The sequence below is a fragment of the Pollachius pollachius genome (genome assembly GCF_949987615.1).
Source record: "Pollachius pollachius genome assembly, chromosome: 17".
Taxonomy (NCBI): Eukaryota; Metazoa; Chordata; class Actinopteri; order Gadiformes; family Gadidae; genus Pollachius; species Pollachius pollachius.
This window is the reverse complement of record NC_136950.1, coordinates 19,510,788-19,534,587: the sequence shown is the minus strand read 5'-3', so window position 1 is coordinate 19,534,587 and position 23,800 is coordinate 19,510,788. Positions and strand designations below refer to the sequence as shown.

Genomic DNA, 23,800 nt, shown 5'->3' with positions numbered 1-23,800 from the left:
TTATAGAGAACCGTCGGAAATCCCCCGTCCGTTCCCCACCCTGACACTATAGAGGGAAGGGATTAACTTCGTACCATCCTCTCTGCTTTTCTCCTCCCCCTCTCCTGTCTCTGTGGTCCCTTTCTCCAAACTTTCTCTTTCGTCTCCCTCTCTGCCTCTCCCTCCCCTCTCCCTCTCTCTCTTTGCCTTTCCCTCCCGTCTCTCTCGCTCAGCCCCCCCCCCCTCTCCCTCCCCCCCGTCTGCGGAACGCGGCAGCCGTGTGGCGACGACAGGAAGCGGAGGCGACGTGTCTCGCCGAGGCACAGATGCTCGGCAGTCGCGCGCTCGCTCTGGCGCAGTGAGGACGTCTCCGCTGAGCTGCGTCTGAAGCGCCTCCTCACCTGCTCCTCGAGGAGCGAGTGTTACAAACGCACCCCCCCCCCCCCCCCCCCCCTCAGAGATAAAAGGGAGAAGGAGAACCGAACACCGTGGCTGCCTGGGCCTGTTGATAGGCGAGAGCTTTGTGGGGGGAAATGAATAGAATGTTGATCGTATATCTACGTTTATTAAGGGATTTAAACCGCCCGTGGTTTTTAATGAGGGAAAAGGTAAATGACACACAACCCTGTGTGAAGACATGATGCTTTGTACAAATAATTGCAGAGCAAAATAGACCATAACCACACATTTATAAAATATAAATGCGGATGTGTTGTTGAAAGAATGTTTTGTTTTATAACTAGATTGTGAAATTTAAATATGCGCAACGACGATGAAACGTTGTATGTTATGCATTTGTCGTTTTCGGTTACCTCCACATTTTTCAGAGAAGATCCAAAATGGCGTCCCCCAACTGCCACGTCTTCTTCATAGTGGTGCGTTCCATTCCCCCTTCCTTTGACCCATGACGGTGCTAACGCAAGCTAACCCGTGAGCTCTTAACAGTGAAACCACACACACAGACTGCGCTACATCTACACCAGAACCCTATCACAAACAAAACCAGACGCATAAAACAGAAATAGATATCAAAAAGAGACAAGAAAAATTACAATCATTCTGTACATAACAAGGTAATAGAAAATGTGTGTCACCCTGTTTGTGGGAACCTGTACACCCCTTAGCCTTGGTCTTACAGGAGTCAGACAAACGGCTGTTAGGGACAACTGCATTCAGCAGAGAAAAGAAACAAAATGAAGACAAGCAAAATGGCCACCCTGCGGTAGCTCCACTCTTAACAAACCCCAAACAGACGCGTTATCACACACCTTCAACATCAAAGATGATGAGGAAGATGAGGGTGACAACGAAGGGTTCGTCAATAGGCTGCAGTGATGCATAGGCTGCACAGATGGCCTGGTCAATTGTGTGAGCGAGAGAGCATGAGAGCGAGAGTGAGCGTGAGAGACAGACACAGAGACAGACAGAGAGGTGCGTTCACTGAGATGCAATATTTGCAGGTCCAAAAATGCCAAATTTTTGTACGTTTGAAAACTTGCCATGCTTGAGACCTAGTTCACACATGGTGTCGTAACATATCTCAAGTGAACGCAGAGCAAGAGAGACAGAGAGAGAGAAAGTGGAAGGGAGACAGAGAGGGAGGGAGAGAAAGATAGAGACAGAGAGAGGGTGAGACAGAGAGAGAGACAGAAAGAGCGTGAGAGAGTTCATCTTTAAAGGACCTTGTCTAAGGACCGAGGCTGGTTTATTCACAGTGGGCGAGCCACTGACCCGAGCTTCTAAGCTAACACAGTTCTACAAACAGAAACACCCACACACCCAAAAGCCTTGATACCACATCACTGTAACCTTAGCATGGTTGAATTCGGTGTGCTTCTTGAAGTCTGTCTGGAATACGCTGGCTTTAATAACAAAAGGACCCCCTCTTAGATCCTGCAGGTATGTGTCTGTGTTTTTGTGTGTTTGTGTGTGTGTAGGTAAGCGTGTGCGTGTGCACTTAGAAACAATAGACAAACCAGCCAACAAATGAACAAAACAAGAAGGAAACAAAGAAGGAAAGAAACAACAAAAGTCAGACAACGGCAATAACAAATCACCGGGACAACGAAACATCGAAGAGAAGAGCAGAGGAAATAATTACAGAGAATAACCCCCAAAAGAAAACAACGACAAAGAACAAAGAAATAACAGAAAAAGGAGCAGGTTGATGTGAGCAGTAGTGAACGCAGGCGAGGTCGGAGCAGAGATGAAGCCCCGGTGAAGCCCCCCCTGCCCCCCCCCCCAGACGGGCCGGTCAGACAGGGACTTGGCTGCTGGGCTAGCAGCATCTGGACGGACCTCACTTAGGGCCGACACTCGGCTAAACAACTCATTAAGACTGATGTTCCCGCGACGGGCGCCGGCCGGCACCGACACAGCACACACACCACGCGTGTTTGAGTGTGTGTGTGTGTGTGTGTGTGTGTGTGTGTGTGTGTGTGTGTGTGTGTGTGTGTGTGTGTGTGTGTGTGTGTGTGCGTGTGTGCGTGTGTGTGTGTGTGAGAGAGAGTTGTCCATCTGTCTGTATCCGTCCTAACTTGCTACGGAATAATCAAAACTCTTCTACCGAGAGTTTTTTGCATTTAGAAAAAAAAGGACAGATTGCCACGGAGCTGGGATGAGCACATTCGTGTCTCTCCGCGGATAAGAGTGCCGCTTCGATTCCCCCGGCAGAAGTGTCATGGTAACGCCGACGCGAGACTCCGCGGCCCACCCCATCTGCCCCTGGTTACCCTGTGTGTGGCTTCGGGAGGCGGACCCCACCGTCGGGTGTGCGGCGGGTCTGTGAGTCTGAAGCCTCTAGATGGGTGTGGAGTGGACGTAATCAAGTCTGGATGAGTTTGTTTTAAGATCGAGAGGACATGGGGATTCAAACGGGGGTGTGTGCGGCTATTGGTGTGCGTGTGTGTGGTGGATCCAATCAGAAAGGGGATGGGGCGTCATTCACATCCAGCGACGTTCGACTCAAGAGACAAGTTCAGTTCAGGTTCCTCTCTCTCTCTCTCTCTCTCTCTCTCTCTCTCTCTCTCTCTCTCTCTCTCTCTCTCTCTCTCTCTCTCTCTCTCTCTCTCTCTCTCTCTCTCTCTCTCTCTCTCTCTCTCTCTCTCTCTCTCTCCCCTCCCCTGTGTCTCTCCACTTAGCCCCCCCCCCCCCTGCGGTGTTTGTGTCTCCTCATCGACCTCGCCCACGACGGGGGGGGGAGACGAGGAGGAAGTGGGGGTGAGGGGTGAGGGTGGTGGTGGGGGAGGGAGAGGAGGGAGTCGGAAGGGGGGGGAGGGGGGGGGTGAGGGCCTCAGCCGCAGGAGATGACCGTGAAGCGCTTGGAGATGCACGACATGTTGTGCAGCACGATGCCCAGCAGGAACAGCAGCACGCACGCCACCAGGATGACCGTGCACACGCCCGACCACGTGGAGCCCTTCCCGCCGCCGCCGCCGCCGCCGCCGCCGCCGGGCCCCATCAGCCTCCTCTCGCCGTCCATGGCCTCCAGGCTCACCCCCACGCCCTCCAACCCCATGCCCAGGCCCAGGGGCTGCTGCTCGGGCATGGGGATCACCGCCACGCCCACGCCCACGCCCACGCCGCCCTTCTGCCCGCCCGCCTGCAGGAAGCGGCAGCCCAGGTCTCCGGGCAGCCCCAGGGCGCGCTCCTTGGCCACGGGGAGCGGCAGCATGTAGCAGCCGTTGCTGGGCAGCCGGATGAAGACGGGCGTGTGCTCCGAGGCGTGGGGGATGGCGATGACGGTGACGATGTCGGGGTCGTCGGGCAGCTGGGAGACGGAGAGGCCGGCGGGCAGCCGGGTGACGGCGCGGCACCAGGGGCAGCGGATCTCCTTCTGGCTGCTCCTCATCTGGGTGAGGCAGACGGAGCAGCACGTGTGACGGCAGTCCAGCAGCTTGGGCCGGCGGCGCGGGCTGTAGTAGTTGAAGCAGATCTGGCACTCCAGGATGGAGTCCTGGGGAAGGGTCTCCATGCTGGCTGGGTGGTGGTGGTGGTGGAGGGGGGCGTGGCCTTGAGGCGTCGGCCTATGGGGTGTGGCCTATGGGGTGGGGCCTACACGTCTTGAGGTGATGGGCGATTTTTTATTTTTTTTTTGCTGTTTCGGACTCAAACCAAATGGCGATGCTGGATAATGAACGGTTTGTTGGTTTGCTGTTGTTGATGTTGTTGTTGTCGACGTTCAGGTTTGCGGGCTGTTCGAGACGAGTCGAGCTGACACCGGGGGGGGAGTCGAGGGGGGGTCCCGGGCTCTGGTAACCCTCGGCGATGCTGCGGTGATGTCACAGCTGTCCAGCAGCATGGCCAATCATCTGTGCAGAGGGGAAGAGGAAGAGAACCGTCAGGACAAGGGTAGCTCCTTCAAAATAAAAGCTCAACCCGATGTACAAAAGCACACAGCATTGTGCTTTTGTACTTGCTATTTATGTATTTTAATCACAGATCTGTTAATATCAATGTAATGCGGTCTTATGTTTGTATCAACTTTGACATGAGATTTGTAATGTTTGTGTACAGTAGATTCTCTCCCGTTGACCCACTGAACTCAGTATTTTCACACAAACACCTTCTAATATAGTAGAGTAAACATATTGGAATAAACAAGATAAGATGAAGAAGGAAAACGAAGGAATATTAGACAGGTTGCTGTTGAAAGAATTATATATATATATAAACTGTACGCATATAAATACTCCCACTAGTGTGGCAGTGTCGCCAGTCCAGAATGAACAAGCATATGGCATCATAATTACAGTGGCCCGGACCCAGACTCATTGCCACAGCAGGGGGCCAGCGGGAGTAATGAGGGGCTATCAATACCGCCGACGACGTCAGGAGACAAGCAGGGCAGACAAGCAGGGCAGAAATAACACGTTGCGATCATTTGACAGATATGGCGACTGCGATGTGAATCATGATTAGTGGGGGAGGATCTTTGCAATCACAATATTCTTTTTCACAGGAAAAATATGTTTCATCTGGAGCAAAAGAATTGTAGAGCAGTGCATCTCTGTATTACAGTGCTTCATCAGTAGGGTTGCTTTAATGTACTTTTTTTGCAAAATGTGTACTCCTGCGATTTGGATATTGTACTCGGCCATATTGTGGTTTCCAGGGCAATACACTATGAAATACCACAGGTCCTAATCTATAATAATGACATGGGACAGGTGGTTGATTGTAACAGTTCAGTACACGATGGATGTACTTAAGTTCTGCGTACCGCAGGCGATCATTTTATACTTTTAAATGTATATAAGACTCAAGCAAACTATAAAGAAGTTTTGGGTCGTTTTGTCAACAAACTATACTATACTGAAGTATGCTACACCAGAGAGTGAATCAGCAGAATGTTCCCTACTATAGCAGACTGAACTAAACTACACCATACTCTGAAGCAGTACTCTCCTATACTATGCTGAACTAAACCAAACCATACTCTGAAGCTGTACTCCCCTATAGTATAGTGATCTAAACTACACCATACTCTGAAGCAACACTCTCCTATTGTACACTGAATTAAACTACACCATACTCTGAAGCAGTACTCTACTATAGTATAGTGATCTAAACTACACTATACACTGAAGCAGTACTCTCCTATAGGACTGAACTGAACTACACCATACTCTGAGCACCACTATCCTATAGTAAACTGAACTAAACTACAACATTCACTGAAGCAACACTCTTCTATAGTATTGTGATCTAAACTACAACATTCACTGAACATTCACTGAAGCAGCAGACTGTACTGTAACATCTTCTGGAATGATTCGGGTTATTGATCTGAAGATTAGATCAGAGATGATGACTATAGGCGCTTTTATTTAGTGAGTTAGTGGCGAAGGGAATTGGCACCGGCAGATGTTTGCTCACCAGCAGCAAGCGGGCAAAGCCCAAAAGAAATGGGTCCTAAAATTAAAAACGGTGAAAACCAACTAGGCTATCTATCCCCTCTCCTCCATCACCTCCTCTCCTCCATCACCTCCTCTCCTCCATCACCCCCTCTCCTCCATCACCTCCTCTCCTCCATCACCTCCTCTCCTCTCATCCAACCCCTCTCCTCTCCTCCCCCTCTCCTCCCCTCTCCTCTCTCCTCCTCCAGCCCCTCTCCTCTCCTCCATCACCTCCTCTCCTCCATCACCTCGTCTCCTACATCACCTCCTCTCCTACATCACCTCCTCTCCTCCAACTACTCTGCTCCAACCCCTCTCCTCTCCTCCTCTCCTCTATCCCCTCCATCACCTCCTCTCCTCCTCCACCCCCTCTCCTCTCCTCCAACCCCTCTCCTCTCCTCCCCCTTCTCTCCTCTCTCCTCATCCTCCCATCCTTTAAGCAGTGGATGGTTAAGCTCGAGGAAGTCAGAGGTTAACACGCACCAGTTAACGGGTCACTGTTAAAAAACACAACTTGAAGACCTAATTAACCCTAGGTAAAAGAAAAACAGGTGGACACGTTCTTTCCAAAGTCCGTTATTCCTGTTGCCGTTTTATCTCTTTTTTCTCTCCGATTTAATGAGCTCCTATTTAAATCCCTGACAAATAAAACCGTTACTTGGTTCTGAATCGTAGAGTTTTACTGCGGCACGAACACTATTGGAGGGTTCGGTTCGAGGGTAGGGGAGAGAGCGGTGGTGGTGGTGGTGGTGGTGGTGGGGGTCGTTATCAAAACAAGAACACTAACGCTTATTAAACTCTTCACCTCCCCTAGCAGGTACAGGGGGCTATGTCTGCGCGCTAGCTGGAGACATCAAGGCTGGGGGTCGGTTGGTTAAATCCCATTACTGTGGTTAATCTACGTCGGAATCACGGCCATTTAAGATCGTTAGCGTAGCGCCACGACCCGACTGGCGTCTCATCCTTCTGCACTAACGAAAGCTATCGCCGCGCGCGTGTGCGTGTGTGTGTGTGTGTGTGTGTGTGTGTGTGTGTGTGTGTGTGTGTGTGTGTGTGTGTGTGTGTGTGTACGTTTTACAGTTGGTGGAACCCCATCTGTCTCGTTTGGGGTGCCCTACTTCCTCTTGGAAACTTTGCGAGTCTAAAGTTTGACTTCTTGTGTCATACAGGGACGGGAGAAAGACGGGAGGGAGAGAGACAGGAGAAAGAGAGAGACAGGAGAGAAACGGGAGAGAGAGGGAGACAGGAGAGTGAGAAACGGGAGAGAGCGATGGGAGAGAGAGACAGGAGAGGATGGAGACAAGAGGGAAAGTTTGGAGAAAGGAACAACAGAGACAGGAGCGGGTGAAAGAGAGAGAGAGAGAGAGGGGGAGAGACGAGAGCGAGAGGGGGAGAGACGAGGGAGTGAGAGAGAGAGAGAGAGAGAGAGAGAGAGAGAGAGAGGGAGAGAGAGAGAGAGGGAGAGAGAACAGAGACATAGAAAGTGCATGATAAGGGGAGCGAAACCTGCCCTTGTGAGGGTGAAGGAGCTCGGGGAATTACTGAAGCCTTTTCCCAAAGATCCGGATTAGCTTTGATCTGACATAAATGCTTTGTGGCTCAATATTCCCATACATCCCGCTCTCTCGCTTCCTTTATTATCTCCATCTCTCCCTACAGTCTGCCATCCTCCCCTCCTCTCTCTCTCTCTCACACACTCTCCTTGGCTCTCATCTCTGTCTCCATCACCCCCCCCCCCCCCCCTTCTCCCCATTCGGTACCTCACACCTTTCTAAAAGGTGTGACCCTTTTTCACCCTTCTGACCCTTCTTCTCTCTCCTCCTTAACTCCCATCCTCTCCTCCTTCACTCCTTTTCTACCCTCTCTCTCCATTACGATCCTTTTTCTATCTTCTGCAAGATATTTCTATGGAGGCGGACAAGGAAAGAGGATTCTAAAGGGAAGAATTGAACCTGGGAAATGAAAAGGAATAAAGCAGTGTACCTCGATGAACAAACTGTATTCATTGGTGTGAATACAGTTTGTTCACCCCCCCCCCCCCCCCCCCATCCCATCATCTGCCTTCCACAGTTCACCCCCCCAACCCCAAACCCAGCCCTGGAGTGCTATGGCTCTGCCAAAAACATCCGCAAATTTGGTTATTTTATTTAACAGCCAACTTGGTCAAACAAACCCCATTTTTGATGAACCATAAACTCATGGCTGCCCTGATCCTTCCTGTTTTTAAAACACCTCTGAGCGGTGGTAGAACTAATTATATTACACACACACACACACACACACACACACACGCAAATACACACACAGAGACACAAACACATTGAGAGACACACAAATACACACATACACACACAGACACAGTGGGAGGCACAAACACACACACACACACACTGAAAGACCCAAACACACAGACACACATACTGAGAGACACACAAAGACACACATACACACACAGACACAGTGGGAGGCACAAACACACACACACACACACACACCGAGACACACACAGACACAAACACACAGAGAAACACAAACCCCACACGCACAGAGACACACACACGCCATGAGGGAGAGCAGCTCTTATCCTGTTTTCCGTTCCTCTGCCTGGAACGGGGGAGAAAGAAGTGTTCCCGACACCACTCCAATCACACAGCCCAGCGTACTGGCGGCACCACCAAACAATATGATTTATCGGTCCAACCTCGCGGTAACCAGAGCAACCACCGCCTCTTCCTCTGCCGCCCCCCCCGGTGCAGGAGCTCTGTTTGTGACCTATTTATCCGGCGGTACCTACCTAGGCGCAAAATAATGCTCAAAAAACACACACACACACACACACACACACACACACACACACACACACACACACACACACACACACACACACACACACACACACACACACACACACACACACACACACACACACAAAGCCATACACCTGTACACACGCACGTGTGAATATACACGGCAGGTACCCAAACAGGCTTACACACGCATGCACTCACCCAGACACACGCACATCCAGACACGCACACACACACACCCGTACTTATATGCACACACATACTTACACAAACACACACACACACTTACATGCACACACTCACATAAATGTACACTGCAGGTACATCATCACGCTTACACACGCATGCAATCACCCAAACACACACACACACACACACACACACACACACACACACACACAGCTGTGTGTGAGATCTAGAAGCTTTGGTTGTGCGGTGAAGTTTGTACTGAATGCCTGCAGACTAAAGTGTTTGTGGGATAAAGACTTCCTCGAGAATTCAGTCAAAACCAAACTCATCTACAGAAGACATCAACGTGAAGCAACACCGTCTCAGAAAATAATTCAATCATATATATGATCTGATATGATATTTATAGGATGGAAATAGAATATATAGAATAGAGTGGACCCTTCTCCAACATAACATTTCGTTAACTGTGGTTATCAAAGACATTTCTCGGCAATGAGCTCGCAAAATGAAACCATTCGATAAGACAAATGACTATTATTTCTTCCCCCGTCATTACGAGGAATAATATTGCAGGAAATTAACTGTTCACACGCATTAAGTGTGAACACACGCTCCATGCAAAGTAACAAGAGTTGAAGGGCGATTCAAACCCCTACCTTAGCTGTTTGCACTCAATAACCCAATCCACAGTGGGAGGTTAAAAGAGATTACGGTTTGCCTGCTAACACTATTTTTTTGTTTGCATATGCTTTTACCCACCACTGCGACTTACAGGGATTTCAGACACGGGTCTTTAAAGGACCTCGCCTTCGAAGGATCTTTAAACAGTGAGAGGGGGCGAGGTGAACAAAGATCCTGGCTGATTTACATCTGCACGTAGACAATGTTAACAATGCTAACAATTAAGGAGCAGGTATAGGGGGCTATAAATGGTAAATGATAAAATGGACTGCATTTATATAGTGCTTTTTAACCAGTGGCCACTCAAAGTGCTTTACAATACTGCCTAACATTCACCCATTCAAGTACACATTCACACACCGACGGTGGAGTCACCCACGCCGGCGAGAACCGGCTCGTCTGGAGCAGTTGGGGGGAGGTGCCTTGCTCAAGGACACCTCGACACTCGACACAGCTAGGAGGAGCCGGGTAATCAAACAAGCAACTTTTCAGTTCCGGGCCAGCCCGCTCCACCTCCTGAGCCACATGCTGCCTGTTATACCTTTTGCTCAACGAAGCAGACTGTGGACTGATCTGGGTTCAGTGCTGCTATGTTCCAGCAGAACCCCTGTAGGGAGAGCGCACAGTGGCTGAACTGCATGAGGTGGCACCACGCCTTGATTCCACTCAAAATAATTCATCCACTTACTCGCGTGAGTGGATGAGGCTTCCAGAAGGGGATCTAAGAAGCGTGTTGCCTACAGTGGGCGGTCGGCACAACGTTACCGTTTAATCAGTTCACCACCGCTGGCTGAGTTTGTGTTCGCTAATTACACATGCACAGACCCCGGGCCCCGGGCGAAGTGATTGGTCGAAACAAATATGAAGCGAAAGGGAGCACAGTTGCACCCAGATCCGAGCTGGCCGGCCGTCAGACTTCAGACATCAATACAGTCTGGTCTGTGTGCCCCACTGTGGGCGGTACGGGCTTGAACCCAGAGCCTCCCGCCGGGAGTCGGACCCCCTCACCACTCGATAAGACGATCCTACCCACACCGGACCCAACAACGCTCTGTGTCTTTATACTTTGTTTACTTCCAAACAAAACACCTCCTTATAAGGCTGTGTGTTTTGATAAGAGACTTAACATAGACTTAATAACACAAGCTGAGTCTGTTAGGATTGGTGGAGACAACCTGCCCGTCATCCCGCGGGAGGAGGTTAAAATGGTAAAAATATGAGGAGGAAAAAACGGATAGAAGAAGCCCCGCCCCCTGCCCTTTGCTCCTCCAATGGGATGTGAGTAACCCCGGGATTAAAGGTAAAAACACCCGCACGCACAAAGACTACTTACCCTGCGTAGACAGGAACTACTATGTGCACACACAAACACACACTCACTCTCAGACACACACACACACCCACACACACACACCTCATCCTATGTAGATATTAACTTTTACGAGCACGAACAACACCACACACACATACACAAACACACACACATACAGCGCATGGATAGGAAGTGCTATGTGCACAAACACACACACAGAGGGAAATAGCACTTCTCTGTGGAGGCAGTGGTTAAAAATATCTCCACTTCAGCGAGGACACACACACCTAGTTCCACCGTTGGCTGATGTGTGTTAGCCGCTATATTAAAGCATGTCTGGGTCAGAGCGAGGGAGGCCAGGTGTTGGACCAGAGACCGCGTTTATCTTCACTCTACTGAGCCGGTCTGGAGCGATGAAATGACAGGAGGAGGATGGATGATACAAGGCCATGAAGATGAGGATCTATGGAGAAGCAGATCCCAGTTCTATCGGTCAGTCTGGGTCGGGGTCAATCCCCTGACCCTCTGTGAAGAGGGGTCACAAATAAATCTCTCCCAACTCAACTTCTCTTCCTTTTCGTCACAGTTGTAGTGCATGTAGCCCAGTACATGTTTTACATATCGATCTCACGAAAGCAACCTTTTTTTTTCATGAATAATCCTCATTGACAGGAAATCAACTAAGGAAGATGTTTTTACCATCGGGGGGGGGGGGGGGGGGGCGTAAATCAATACTCGTTTCAAATCTGCCCTACTCCGCGTGTCTCCACCAATCACGTCGCTGCATGGCTGGCCCAGCAGCAACACAAACACCAAGTTGTTGGCCGCGGTGCACACAAAATGCAGAACCATCGCATCCTGCATTGCCATGAATCTGCTCATGAGACGCAATCAACACAGCCACCGAGCGGCAGTTTATCTGAATCCAAAGAACATGTTGATGCCTTCCCCCCCCCACCCCCAAGGCTATCACCGCTGGGGGGGGGGGGGGGTGGGGGGAACGCGCTGACACACAGCCGACATCGGTTTCATACTCCATTCATTGGGCGCCATGTGGCTCAGGAGGCAGAGCGGGTTTGCTGGTAACCAGAAGGTTGCTAGTTCGATCCCCGGCTCCCCCTAGCTGGGTGTCGAGGTGTCCCCGAGCGCGACGCCTCACCCTGACTGCTCCCGACGAGCCGGCTGTCGCCCTGCGTGGCTGACACCGCCGTCGGTGTGTGAATGTGTGCATGAAGGGGTGAATGTTAGGTGATATCGTAAAAAGTGCTTTGAGTGGCCACCGGTTATAAGAGCGCTGTATAAATGCAGTCCATTTACTTTTAACGGCCGTACCGCAGGGAGGGCGGGGGCTCCACGCCGAGTCTTGCAGTGAAGCGTGGGACGCGGCTTCCCTGTCGACGTTCCCCACCCCTAAATCAGCCGCAGCGTTAATCCAACGCATCGATTAACACCGACCGCGGGGAGCTAACCCCGTCTCCATCCCCTGTGAGTCCCTCCCCCCACCCCATGGGGGGGGGGCAATGGGCGGTCTGCCCTTGAGGGACTGTGGCACTGTAAATGTCAAGCATGTAAGTGTGTAAGTGTGATGGGAGCTCTGATAAGTGTCCTGGCCAGCCGACCGATCCGCAGGAGACTTTGTGATTTGCCGTCGGCCTCTCTGCGAGGAACGCCAGGGCCGACGGATCGGTCAAGATTTGCTATCAAACCGATCGTGACCAAGTGCTTCCATACATTTTAGAATTAGTCGGTTGCAGATTAAGTCATAGTAATCATCTTTTCTTTATTTGATAATGTTGGGTGCACAGGCTTTGACAAAGCCAGTCGGCAATTGCATAAACGCAGGAACACACACGTTGACATTTCCTTGGTTCATGCGTATTTTCTTCTGAACTATTCGAATGTACCTCAGTGAAAATACAGATTGTGGGCCTCAGGGTCTTTCGTTTCTTCTTAACTGTGGGTTTATTCTTATCGGTTAGCAGTTAATAACCGGTTAACAAGAGTTGGCTAACGTGAAAAACCAGCATTCTAGAACACATGTTGAAACTGTATTTCTATTTGCTCTGCATGTTGACAACGCAGGGTTTCAGGTGCGGAGAACCACAGGCAGTTGGAACTGCCCTTTGGAAGAATTTATTTGGATCCCCAAATAAACAAATAAACATCCTACAAACGGCAAGGTCACAGGGTCGAGTCCCTCCAATCAGAGGAACTAATTACAGGGGATTTCCTTCAGTGATGAGAGCATCTCAGTCCTGGAAAATAACGATAATGGAGCAAGACCACGAGGAAGTGAAAATGCGATAGACGGGTGTTATTAACCAGAACAAGGAGGGTGTGTGAGCTGTGCTGGGGAGGGATGTGGCCCCCCCGCGGGGGGGAGATTCACAACAAGATGCAGGAGGTCCACGACAGCAAAGACCACATCAAACAACACGCATTAGCATAATCACAGAAGAGGCAGCCTCAAAGAGGGGAGGATGAAAAGGCAACTTGTATCTTCCCCAAACAGGTCAGGACGTCCGAATACATCAGAGGATGAAACCGCGCAGTCCGAGTTTAACCTGGAGATTGGCAATTGCCGTACGCATGGTTATTAAATGCGTTTGAATATGAGATTAAGGAAAATTGTTGTGTATTAACATCTATGAATGATTTTCTGTATTTAAATTGACCGAGAGGGGTTGAAACTATGTCATACACTTTAGGGATCAACCTTGGCATGCTAAAATGTGTTCAAACTTTGAACAAACTTCAGGGGCGACCTTGTGGGCTAAACTTTCACCGCTGCAGTTATTTGCCGATAGCAGACATGAATTAAATCAAAGCCTGATGTTGCCCTCGAATTAGACACTTGGTTTCAGTTCGATCAGACTCTGTGAAGTATAAAGAATGAAAATCTCTCTGACAGCGTGAAATATAATAACTTGACGGAACAAAGTCAGGAGTGGAATTTTTAAGTCTATTCAACAACGCTTCAACTGCCATCGGTTAAGATTCTCGCCTCGTCCCGTGAAATTGTCTTTTAACACTCCTGCCCTCTAATATTAGTTTGGTATATATTTTTTATGTTTTGTTATTGTAATTTGCTGTGAAAATAAAAATACTTCAGGAAAGTGGACTGTTAAGAAAGTGGACTGTAAAGAATTATAAGACAAATCGATGTGGTGTGTGAACATGAGTGTGTGTGTGTGCGTTGGCGACGCACAGCAACAATAACATTGCCAATAGACACTCTATTGGCAATGGGTCTCTCTCTGTCTCTCTCTCTCTCTGATCAATTAGTCATCCATCACCAGAGACAGCTCCACCTTTCAGTCTTCGTCACCTCCACACTCAGCTATCGCTAGAGGCGGTAGCTCCTAGCCGAGAAAGCGCTAGGGTAAGTGTTAGAATCCTGAGATCTGAGGTGCCGACGGTGTCAGATGTGTGAGATCTCTTCTCCTGGGACGCGGAGAAGGCAGCAGAGTGACTGAGTGCGACACACATCTCTCCCCAAACGGTGCTTTGCGTCACCTTATAACGATTAGCGGTTCGTTAACGCCTTTCTGTCAGGGCTGACACACTAATTAAAGCCATGACAAACAACCATAAGCAAATTCTCTGTCCCACCGCGTATCTCACTCATTCCCTCTAAACGCCATCATGTGTGTTTTACGATACTTCCTCGGCACCACATTTCCGATGACCAATTAATTTGTCGTTCGGCACCTATGAAACGATCGCCGTTCGGTGAACCTTTGACCCCCGACGTTTTGGACCGAGGCTGGGCGGAGACAGTGGAATCGGTTAATGCTGTGTATGGATTATAACACACGCGGGGAACCGTGACGGTGCAGGCCGGTAGTGGGACGTAGCGCTAACCAATTAGTGCTTCTGGAGGGCCGTAGGCTGGCCAGGGCGCTAGGCTCATAGCCTAGGCAGCGCACGATGGACAAGCAATATGGATGTTATCGACGTGACCCCTTCAGTGTCTCGAGGAAACCCGATCGATACGGGATCGACGATGCCATGATAATTACTGCAGCCGCCTAATTATCAATCAATAAGCTGATAAGAGGGGAGGGGGTTCTAAGCTCCTCTCTCTGTGCGTCAGTAGAGGGAGGCTAAATGTGTGTTCTGTTGTTTGTCGAGAGCGATTTGTGTTTCCGCCAAGGTAATTCCTCTTCAACGAGTGGATCGCAACCGTTTTAATCTTTTGAGAACAAACCAATTAAAGGAATTTAATCCCCCCCTTGTGCTTTCTGTATGGTAAACATCGGAATCCGGGAAACCAATTTTCTGTCGCGACAAATAGACATTTATCCGACGGTCGGAGAGGCTGAGCGACAGCACCTGTATCCGTCAAAAGGGAAGGCAAAGGCAGCTGTTGGAAACAAATCAAAACACCAGCTATTCAAAAAGAGAAATTCTTCGTGAAACGCGTTCACAAACCAGCTGACAACAACTGCACGTATGCTCGTCAGGAACACAAAGCCAGGGTGCTGAATGTACAACCACGTGGACCAATTAGCGGAGAGGTAGGAACATGCGCTGTAATTGCGCCTCACGTTCATTCATCACATTTCTCAGAAGACGAGCGAAAAGGGAAATACTGAGAAGCACTTGAGTGAATTGTTGTTTGAATAGTCTAACTAAATAGGGTTTAGTCACACACACACACACACACACACACACACACACACACACACACACACACACATACACACACACACACACACAGAATGACTGCCCTCTATTCACTTGTATGTAATGGAATGTAACTTCTCCTTTAACTGAAGCTAATGCATGCGTCATCATGGGTGGACGGATGCATGGGCACATCTACACATTGTAGATGTGCACAGAGAATGTAACCTGTACAGACTCAAGCCACCTCTATTCACAAATATTTTAAATATAACAAAATAGTGCTCTACCTTAATCAACGTCTCCTAAAATCCTGAAATCAAGCTAATTATCTTTGCTAATTGAACGCCGTTTTAAGTTTGTTAAGCACTATAATTAAAGAAGACTGCTAAAGAATTTCTTTCTCTCCCTCCTCCTCTCTCTCTCTCTCTCCCTCTCTCTATTAAGATAGAAAACCCTTCATATAACCTGTATCTGAAGATAGGATACTTCTAAATTCTCTGAGGTAAAGAGGAAAGAGCCTTATATTTCCAAAACATGGACTTAAATTGCAGACAGACAGACAGAGAAAGAGAGAGACAGACAGATAGACAAACAGAGAGACAGAGAAACACAGAGATAGAGACAGATAAACCGTGACAGAGAGAAGGAATATTTCACAGGACAGACATGTGTAGGCTCCGGCGGCTCCGACCAGAGAGACACCGGATCGATTCCCAACCGGCGCTGAGACCTGGGGCAGCACATACATCACGAAGCCACTGTTGACTCTCACCAGAGGCAATATTGACAGATTCAAATAACATGGCGGTTCCTATCCAATACCTTATGCCTCGACCAATGGCTGCATCAACCAGACCAGCTATAGAAAACAAAAGTAAAGACTGCAGCAGAAAATGTGTATGTGATAGAAAATCAAAGCTGTTGCTATGGTATGTTATATAGTAGTTTGTATATACTATATTACTATAGTAGTATACTATATATATTATACTACTATAGTAGTATAGTATATACTATAAAGTATATATAAGTATATGCAATTTCAGAACTGTTATCTCAGTCACTGTATCGTGTCTCTTAAGCGTTTGAATTGAATGATTTTATACATCCCATATATATTACATTTATATCTGTACTTCTATCAACACATCTTCCCACAACCGGAGGTAATAGGGTTTGATGGCACTGAATAGTTTTTCGTCACGGCGAGCGAGTCAGGGTCAAGTAATTAACCAATCAATTAATGACATTCTAATGAGCTTAATGGTTCCATAGATTAGCTGGTTACTACCGACGTCCTATCTGTAGTCGAAGCTAACACACTGCTTCTACAGCTGTCGTTCCCCCCCCCCCCGACCCATATCACCACCCCTCCAACTCATCTCCTCCCCACCTAAACCAACACAGCGTTCTTCATCATCATCATCATCATCCTCACAATCATCATCATCATCATCTGGGTTGCATGTGGCTCAGGTGGTAGAGAGGGTTGGCTGGTAACCGGAGGGTTGCTAGTTCGATCCCCGGCTCCCCCTAGCTGAGTGTCGAGGTGTCCCTGAGCGAGACGCCTCACCCTGACTGCTCTCGACGAGCCGGCTGTCGCCCTGCGTGGCTGACACCCCCGTCGGTGTGTGAATGGGTGAATGTGAGGCAATATTGTGCAGCGCTTTGAGCGGCCCCTGGTTAGAATGCGGCACATGAATGCTGTCCATTCACACTCACCCCCATCAGCACGACGAAAACGTGGGGTGGAAAGTGGGGTGTAAATGTATAAAAGTGAATAGAAAATGAGAACCCGGTTCAATACCGGGACAGAGATAGTCAGTCAGTGCGGACATTTTTACCAATTATGAACATTACCCCCCCTAAAAACGGTCCTCAGGCTGTTAATTATGCTCTGTAATTCCACAAACAACCCGGCACAGTGGAGGCACCCCCCCCCCCAGATGTTGATAAAAGTCTGCTTTGAAGTCTGCGAGTTCATACGCTTTTATGGAGACAAAATATTAAAAACGGCGTCTGTGGAACACAGTCTTTGGGGGGCCCCCCTCCCCCAAAGAACACAGCGGCACCAACATCAAAGCACCTCAGAACTGATAAGCCAGGCAGCGTGGAGCAGGGAGGGGGGGGGAAACCAACACCAGTGCTCAAGTTCCAGACATCTCTCTCTCTCTCTCTCTCTCTCTCTCTCTCTCTCTCTCTCTCTCTCTCTCTCTCTCTCTCTCTCTCTCTCTCTCTCTCTCTCTCTCTCTCTCTCTCTCTCTCTCTCTCTCTCTCTCTCTCTCTCTCTCTCTCTCTCTCTCTGACAAAGAACAAAAGACGACAAAAGAGCAAAAGGACGCACAAAAGAGACGACAAACTAAAACACCGCCGTCCTGAACGCATTAGTCATCATCACTCCCCCCTCCCCTCCCCGGGCCGTGTGCTACTCAGTGTCAGCGCTCCACGCCCACGTACCGCGGGTGGGGTCGGACTCTGGGGTTCCCGTCGGTACACTTCGGGGGGGGAACTGGAGTGGAAGATGTATGCACGGGCGTTCTGTGTGTGTGGATGTAACCGGACGGGATGTTGGAGCGTGGAGGGGAGGTTGGGGGGGGAGGGTTGGAGATAATAGGCCTCAGACAGGAACGCCGCTGTTGGGAGCAATTTGTCAGGATTGAAGCGCATGGTGGCTGGAGATGTGGTTTTCTGCATGTGTGTCTTTTGTTACTTTGTCAGAGAGAGAGAGAGAGTGTGTGTGTGTGTGTGTGTGTGTGTGTGTGTGTGTGTGTGTGTGTGTGTGTGTGTGTGTGTGTGTGTGTGTGTGTGTGTGTGTGTGTGTGTGTGTGTGTGTGTGTGTGTGTGTGTGGAGCTGGTGCTCTCAGAGATCACTGGGATGACTGCTGACAACCTAGGGATAATGAATAGAATCCTACAAGGCCTGGACGAGGACGAGGACGTGCACACACACACACACACACACACACACACACACACACACACAGGAAGACAGAACTTATTCCCCAATCAACTCTACCCTCCCTGCCATGCTGCAGAGAGGAAGCTGCAGAGAGACAAGGAAGGAGGTACGGATTGAGAGGGGGAGTGAAAGGGCACACATGCAGAGAAAATGGGCTGCAATGATCCTACTGTAGCACACACACACACACACACACTGAGCAACGCCCGCTGACCTTAAACATCACACATGCTTTCTATGGTTCCCCGCCATTATTTCTCCATCTCTCTCAATAGCTCCCTTCCTCCCTCTCTCTTTATCTCTCTTGTCCCCATCGCCTCTCTCTCTCTCTCTCTCTCTCTCTCTCTCTCTCTCCAAACGCACACAAACACACACCAGAGGCCATGTACTCTGATTATTATGCAAATAGCATAATTACCCCCCCCCCTGCAGTCTTCCTCCCACACCGACCACACACACACACACACACACACACACACACACACACACACACACACACACAACACTTACACACTCGTGACAAGAAGCCTTTGTGTTGGTGGAACTCTTCTTATCAATTTTAATTGGAGCCAACCACTTAGAGACGCCTCGGACCACAAAACAAAACAAAACTGTCAGAAAAAACAAAATGGCCTCTCGGAGGGCGACTCCTCCAAGTGGTTTGAGGAGAGGCAGTGTTTCTCCCTTCTTTGTGTTTGGACAATTCAGATTGACTTTAGAGGGGAGTAAACGTCCAGGCACTGCGCGGTCCGATGGAAAACATGGTGTTCTCTACCTCTGGGGTCACTATGTTCAACGTGTGCAAGACGCACTTGTGACAAATGTGACATTTCAAAGACTTGAGTAAATGTATACGCATCCAGTTCTATACATGCGATAAAACGTACAGCAGACTGAAACGCAAAACACACACACGAGCCGACGCACAAACACACACACACAAAAATATGCAGGCATCCGGATGAAAATACACACAAACATATGCAGAAAAACATCTGGATGAAAACACACACACACATTTGCCTTGTCAAAGGGCTGACCCCACCCCACACCAACCCAGTCAAACAACACTGCTCCCCCTGAACTCAACGCGAAAAAACATAAAATCAAACCACGGTCTGAGGTGACAGGCAGCAGAGCACCCGTCAGGAATTAACAACCTCAGGGAGTAAACCGCGAAAGGCGAAGACACGCGGCAAGTTAATGAACGTCTAGCCGGGCGGGGGTCCTTCACCGGAGTTCTTCACAAACATGCCCTCCTGTCAACACCAACCACAACACCAGCTCCCCCCCCCACTCCGACACTGACAGCTGCTGCAGCCGCGGATGTCACCCAGAGGTGATTGAAGGGCACCCCCTCAACACTCAACATCTGGACGTCGCGGATGTCTTCCGCACTCGTCCACGTGTTGGAGATAGCGTCGGACCGCGGCGGCCCCCCACCACCAACACACCGCCAGAGCCCCGCCCATGATTCAGCAGCTCCAGGGTGATGGATGGAGGCTGCGGTGTTGATCGACAGCGATGCCGCTCGGACACCCTCCCTCTTGTAGGGTGGGATTTGAAAGAGGGAGAGAGGGAGTCTTGGGAGGGGAGGTGGGCCGAGATGTGAGTTGTGAGTGTGTGTGTGTGTGTGGGCGTGTGCACACAGCACACAGACAGACAGACACACATGTAAACGGACATAAGCCCATTAGGTTCTTAAGTGTGTACTGTTCACAGTCAAGCAGAGAGGCATGGAATTAAGCCCAGGTGAGAATATGTATCCCCAATATAGACATTGTTGCCAAGTTCTACACACAAACACAGACAGACACACACGCACACACACAGATAAACGCACATGCTCATTACATGCATAAGTGTGTACTGCTCACAGTCAAGCAGAGAGGCATGTATAATAAGCACAGGTTAGAATAGGCATACTGAATACACACGCGGATGCCAAATTCTACGCACAAACACAACCTCTCCCCCTCCGTCTCAGACAAACAAACACATGTATGCGCCTAGAGGTGTGCATGTTTGCGCCCAGAGGTATGCATGTATGCATGCACACAGGGGATTCCCACCACAAACAGAAGGCTAAGGTTACACCTGTGAACATCTCTTATGAGCGTCCCTGGAAGGATGTGGAATACGCGGGATCCCAGCGCGCCGTCCCGACTGCATCACGAGGGTCATAAATCACCGGGCGGCGTTCTGACATCGGGTCCGCCCCCCCCCCCCCCCCCCCCGCCCCTCTGTCTCCCCCGGCCCCTCCTCTTTGCCTCCCAGCCCCCTCACAGGGGTAAGGAGCGGAGGCAGCGCCGTTTTTCAATCTCCCGTCCGACGTCCACGCTGAGAGGGACCGACACACACGGACCCTGCAGAGACAGCGGCCGAGCAGAGAGCATCATGGGGGATGCGTCGGGGAGGAGGTCGGAGACGGACAGAGGGGGGCGCGCAGGTGAATGACCTCTGAACTCCCCCCGGGAAAAAGAGCAGATGGGCGTGTCGTGGATGGGGGGGGAGACGGGTGGGGGTGGGAGCTGACCCGGGAGCCGGGGGCTGGAGGGTGGAGTGAGGGGGGGGGAGCTGGAGGGTGGAGGTGAAAGGAGGGTGAGGGAGGTGATTGGGTGAGGGAGGGGAGCCGGGGGGTGTAGGTGACAGGCGGGGGATGGAGGTGATTGGGTGAGGGAGGGGAGTGGGGGGAGGCAGGAGGGGGAGGGAGGTGAAAGGAGGTGATGGAGGTGATGGGGAGAGGAAAGGGAGTTGGAGGAGACAGGAGGGCGAGGGAGGTGAAAGAGGTGAGAGGGGTAACAGAGGGTGAGGGGGGGTTGAGGTGAGGAAGGTGACGGAGGGGGTTGGAGGCGGGAGGGCGGGGGACGCGATGGGAAGTGACAGAGAGGTGAGGGGGGGGGTGACAGGGGTCGCACCTCACCTGCGGTGGTTTGAATCATCATGGCAGCTTTTGAACCAATCTCCGCACGCTGCCGCTGACATGCATGCATAACCTATCAAACAGCCGCCATCTTCATCTGCGAGGGGAACTCAACCCGTCGCTCCTGTCAGCGCCCAGACAGAGAGTGCCTGGCTCAACGGAGCCGCCGCACCGCCTGTGGCCGTCATCGCTCTCGCCGCTCCTCTCAGTGTAAATTATGCAGGTGTACATCCAGCGACACTCAGCGCACGTTACAAAGACACTAACATTTTTGCAGCTTCTAAAAGATCTTCCAAAGATGGAAAGGGTGACTCGTGGTCTTAATGTTTTTAGGCTGATTATTTAACATTGTTTGAAGATGTGTTGTGTCCAAGATTTAACTTAGATAGATAGACACAAACACAGACAGAGAGACACTGCGATAGAGGCCGAGACATGTACAAGACTAAGAGGGACGTTTAAAACTTGTTTCACAGACACAATTTGAAAAATGTTCAGCTTGTAAAGATCTTTCAAAGACGGAAAGGCTGGTGGTCTTAATGATGTTTGAAAAAAAAGGGCTAATTATTGTATATTGTTTGAATATGTGATGTATCCAATATTCTTACATTGATAGATAGATCTATCTTTTGCAGCTGTTAGATTTTGAAAGACAGAAAGATAGACAGAGAGTTAATATAGTTTAGATAGATAGATAGATAGATAGATAAATAGATAGATAGATAGATAGATAGATAGAAAGATAGATAGATAGATACAGAAAGACACAAACACAGACAGAGAGGCCACGATAGAGACCGAGAGATGTACACGACTTTGAGGGAGTAGAAATGCATCTGGAATAAACATGAAGGAGCTGTCATTGCTGCGCGTTTCATTTCAAAAGGGGGGGAAACTCGGGGCTTTGCAGGCTGAAAAGAAGAGGATGTTTGATCCGATATGATTTCCTCGAGTGACAGCCTCAACCACAGGCAAACCTCCGCCCCTTTCATATCCCATAATACCCAGCCTTGTCGCTGGCAGCCAGACAGTGTGTTGTTCTGACTGCCGGTTCTCTGAAAGATGGATTTTAAATGCTGATATGTTCAAAAATGTTTTCGAAAGAGAAAACACAAAACAGATAAGGAAGAGCGATGGCGGTGTAATGCGATTGGCCAGCAGCAGCAGGCTTCAGAACCAATCAGATCGCGGCAGCAGTGTGTGTGGGGTCCTGCGGCCGTCAGTGTGGCTACATCAGAACGGGATAACAGCGGCTAGCGTTATGAACACGAGCAACAAGGACTGTCAGGCTAGTGCGGATCAACGCTCAAACGACCGCCTGCGCTGCGAACACCAAGCAGCCGGGGGAAACAAACTCGGGAACCAAAAAAAAAATGCTGGTTTTTATTTTCGGAACTCCTGCCATATACTCCCGGTATGTGCCAACTGCCAATCAAGGGGAGGTCAGATGTATTTCCCCTGACGAAAATGAATAACTACATAAAGCATGAACATAATCATCCCGATAATCATAAATGGTGTTTGATAGGCGTGGTGATGGTGTTGAAAGTGGCGCAGTTCTACGTCTAATTCCATCTGACAGGGTCACAAGCCTTTTTCTAGCAGCAGGGGCAAGCTGCACCTGCTGTCAGAGAGTGGGCAACGGATCAGCGCGCGTGTGTGTGTGTGTGTGTGTGTGTGTGTGTGTGTGTGTGTGTGTGTGTGTGTGTGTGTGTGTGTGTGTGTGTGTGTGTGTGTGTGTGTGTGTGTGTGTGTGTGCGCGCGCGCGCGCGTGCCGGACGTGACACTGGAACATCAAGACATCAACATGGACACCTGCAGTTGCCTCCACCCGCCGTTGCCATGACTACCGCGCATCGCAGCGAGGGTAGCCATGTCTGTCTGTCAGAGTTACCGTGGGGATGAGGAAGGGAGGGAGGGAGTTGTGGGGGGGACGGGGGGGACAGGGGGGCTGATGTTTCCTAAACAAATTAGCTTGCGGGGGAAAAAACAGCTGAGCATCGAACCTTTTAATTGCATCAATCTTAGAAACCAAATTATAGGTTGGCTGCGTGGAATAGCTAATATATGTCATCGTACAGCCCCCCCAACCACATCCTCCCTCTTTTTCCCACCTTCCATCCATACGCCTTCCCCCTCTCCCCCCCCCTCCTATCCCCCATACATTCATGCTCACCCTCTCCAAATAACCACCTCCCTGCACACATACATCCTCCTTCACCCCCCCCACCCCACCTGTCTCCACCCGTCAATGCTGCGGCGCGTTAATATCACCGATTGGAACCCCAGGGAGACGGGGAGAAATGTCAGGGCGAGGCAGATGTAGCTCCAACATGGCCTCCTCCTTCCCCTGGCCTTTCCCAGCCCTCCACCTCCCCTCCATGCCATTCTCTCTCTCTCACCCCCCCGCTCTCTCCC

General features: G+C 50.0%; 1 protein-coding gene across 2 annotated transcripts in view; it reads right to left on the bottom strand.

The window, feature by feature from the left end:
• Positions 1-246: 246 nt before the first annotated feature.
• The window catches only part of rnf152 (ring finger protein 152), a 50,720-nt gene continuing 27,166 nt past the window's right edge, over positions 247-23,800 (bottom strand). For both annotated transcript variants that reach the window (XM_079754489.1, XM_079754488.1), the window contains exon 2: positions 247-4,289. In XM_079754489.1, coding sequence (XP_079610615.1) covers positions 3,272-3,952 — 681 coding nt within the window. In that variant the 5' untranslated portion in view covers positions 3,953-4,289 and the 3' untranslated portion in view covers positions 247-3,271. The remainder of the gene's footprint in view (positions 4,290-23,800) is intronic.